This window comes from Cebus imitator, unplaced genomic scaffold, assembly GCF_001604975.1.
Source record: "Cebus imitator isolate Cc_AM_T3 unplaced genomic scaffold, Cebus_imitator-1.0 Scaffold74, whole genome shotgun sequence".
Classification (NCBI taxonomy): domain Eukaryota; kingdom Metazoa; phylum Chordata; class Mammalia; order Primates; family Cebidae; genus Cebus; species Cebus imitator.
The window spans coordinates 3,742,739-3,746,072 of NW_016107389.1; the positions used below are offsets into that span (position 1 = coordinate 3,742,739).

At 41.6% G+C, this 3,334-nt stretch overlaps 1 protein-coding gene across 3 annotated transcripts in view; it reads right to left on the reverse strand.

Moving 5' to 3' along the window:
- Positions 1-3,334, reverse strand: part of HSD17B4 (hydroxysteroid 17-beta dehydrogenase 4) — a 93,586-nt gene that overhangs the window by 14,909 nt on the left and 75,343 nt on the right. For all 3 annotated transcript variants that reach the window (XM_017531867.2, XM_037739734.1, XM_017531869.2), the window contains exon 20: positions 617-703. In XM_017531867.2, coding sequence (XP_017387356.1) covers positions 617-703 — 87 coding nt within the window. The remainder of the gene's footprint in view (positions 1-616; positions 704-3,334) is intronic.

A 3,334-nucleotide genomic window follows, 5' to 3' on the forward strand; every position in this document is an offset into this window, starting at 1 on the left:
ACCTCAGCTCACTGCAACCTCTGCCTCCCAGGTTCAAGCAATTCTCCTGCCTTAGCCTCTCGAGTAGCTGGGACTACAGGCATGCACCACCACGCCCAGCTAATTTTTTTGTATTTTTAGTAGAAACAAGGTTTCACCATATTGGCCAGGCTGGTCTCAAACTCCTGACCTTGTGCTCCCCCAAACTTGGCCTCCCAAAGTGCTGGAATTACAGGTGTAAGCCACCATGCCTGGCCTAAATTTTTTAAGATGATATTTTTGACAATGATTTGGTTGACTGGTTGAGCCAAAAAGACATGGTTGGTTGAGTTTTCAGAATAACTGGGCCACTGCTACATAGATAAGTACCAATTTAGTTGAAAAGAAAAGAGAAAATAAAACACAAGGTGCAAAATACTTCTATTTTATTTTTTTTAAGTGTTGCCTGATAAATAAAAATTTTGAAAACGCCAGAGAAGATTTTTCTTATTTTTAATTAAAATTTCCCATTACTTAAAAAGAAACTTTCTAGGTTTTGTCTCAAATCCATAATACTAACCAAAAAAAAAAAAAAAAAAATGCTAAGATGGAACACAAAGATAAAGCATGTGAGACAGTGGCAAAACAAAATTCATACCTTGGTTTGAAAATGAATTCTGTTTCCTTCCTTCCACATCTCAGTTTGTAGAGTTTGTCCTGGATATACTGGTTTTGCAAAACGAGCCTTTAAAAAAGAGTTGTGGGGTTTAAAGATCAAACACCGCATGTTCTCACTCATAGGCGGGTGTTGAACAATGAGAACACATGGACACAGGGAGGGGAGCACTACACACTGGGGTCAGTTAGGGGGAAATAGGGGAGGGAAGGTAGGGGGGGGGAGCTGGGGAGAGATAGCAAGGGGAGAGATGCCAGATGTAGGTGATGGGGAGGAAGGCAGCAAATCACACTGCCACGTGTGTACCTATGCAACAATCTTACATGTTCTTCACATGTACCCCAAAACCTAAAATGCAATAAAATAAATAAATGGGAAAAAAATGTTTTAAAAGGAAACTGGTTTACTTGTGGGAGAAAAAAAATTGGAAAGGAAGTTAGAGAGCACAAAAGAAAAAAATGGTGGTTTAAAGATATTTAAACTCATAAAAGACCTAAATATAATATGATACAATTAGTAGAATAAAGATGTAACTAGTATAAATAAGTTAATTCTTCATATTTCAAAGTATGGAATCAAAAAATAGTGTTTTTTTCCTTGACAAATCAAGAAATAAAGCAATGATCATATTAGGTAGAGTTATATAGGTACCGCCAGAACAACTTGAAGAAATAATTAAAAGTGGTACAAATTAAGTCTGAGGACTGAGGCCTACAGTGGGTATACAGGGAAAAATAATTCCACTCTATATTCACACTTTTCTGTATTATTTTCTCTGCATATTTATTATTGGATAATAAAAAATAGCTGTAATAAAATGAAAAGTATGAGAGTTATCAGTGCTATCAAAGGCAATGCATCAGAAAATGCATTTTCACTGGTGCATGGAGGATAAATTAAAAGCTTTGGGAGCTATTTGATAATGCCTTAAACTTTCTCAGTGTACATCTTTTGGCTTAAACTTGCACAAAAATAATGTCAGCATGGATATTTTTTCTTGTTATTTATAACGGATAAAAATTTGAAATCGACTAAAAAGTACAGAGTTAAAACAATATGCAGTCATCATATTGCTAGAGATAAATTAAGGCAAATTATAAAAGTTTTTTAAAAAAATAAAAATGAGGTTTCAAGGCATATGTGCTGATATGTATATGTACCTAATTAATTTATGAAGCAACCCAGTTAATCTGTTAAAATTGCAACTGGACATCCTTCCTGGTGCACGTGCAACAGAGCTATTTATAGCTATAAAAAGACAGTGTGCTGAATGTCAGGTCAATAAAATAATAAAAATGTATATTGTCGTAGTACAATATCTATTTTAAATTAAATAACTAAAACCCCATTTCTTCTCTAAAGATAGAAAAGGCAGGAAGATCCAAGATGGCCATGTAGGAACAGCTTGGAGCTGCAGCTCCCAGTGAAAGTGCAGAGGGTGAGTGGATGCCGCATTTTTATTGCCCACGGACCAGGAGATTCCCAGGTGGAGAAGCCCCAAGGGTCACCAGCGCGGCTGTTTTGGCCGATGCGGTTCTTTTGGTCTATGCAGCTGCTTTGTCGGTGCCCCAGCCAGCAGTTCTCCATACAAAATAAACTGGTCCGGGTGCCCTTTTGCCTGGTGATTGGAGACCCGGGAAGTCGCCCATTCATCTGATTAAAGAGGGGACTGAACAGGGAGCCAGGCCAGGAGATTCCTAGGTAAAAAGAGCGCCACGAATCTCAGCACCGCTGTTTAAACTGGCACAGTGAGTTGCTGCACAGGAAATCACACAGATCCTGGCGCCCTTTCAACAGGCAACTGGGATAGAGTCCACTGTTCAACTAAAAATGAAAAAAAAGGCTCTGAGGCAGGAAGCCAGGTGATCAGGCTCGGCTGGTCCCACCCCCACAAAAGAACAGCAATCAGAAACTCTCTGGATTGAGAGATTCACAGCAAGTGTAGCTGAACCCGGGACAGTCCAGCTCTGAGGGGGAGGGGCATCTGCCATTACCAAGGCACTCAACCACTACGGAGGTAGTCTGCCATTGCTGAGGCAGCCCGCCATTGCCAAGGCAACCTGCCATTACAGAAAGAGTCCACCAATACAGAGGCGGGCCACCATTGCCAAGGCAGTTCTAACTACACCCATATAAACAAGACTGCAGGGAAGTTCACACGGCAGCTGAGCGGAGCCCACAGCAGCTCAGCAAAGCCTCTGCAGGTAGACTGTGACCAGGTTGCCTCCTCGCTGGACAGGGCAGCACTGAGAAAAAAAAGGCAGCAGCACAACAGAAACTCATAAATAAAGCCCTAACCCCTTGGGACAGAGCACCTGGGAACAAAAAGCGGTTTATGAGTTCTGCTGCAGCAGACCTAAACGTACCTGCCCAGCAGCTCTGAATGAACAACAGAGCTCACAGCTCAGCACCGGAGCTCCTATAAAGGACACACTGTCTCCTCAAGCAGCTCCTTGACCCCTATATATCGAAAGAGTCACCTCATAAAAGAGAGATCAGACTGACATTTGGGGGGTATCCTTCTGGGACAAAGATAGCAGAAGAAGAAACTGGTAGCAACCCTTACTGTTCTGCAGCTGCTGCAGGCGATCCCCAGGAAAGCAGAGCCTAGAGTGGACCTCAGCAGTCCTACAGCAGAGGGGCCAGACTGTTAAAAGGAAAACTAAGAAACAGAAATAACTTCATCATCAACAAACAGAA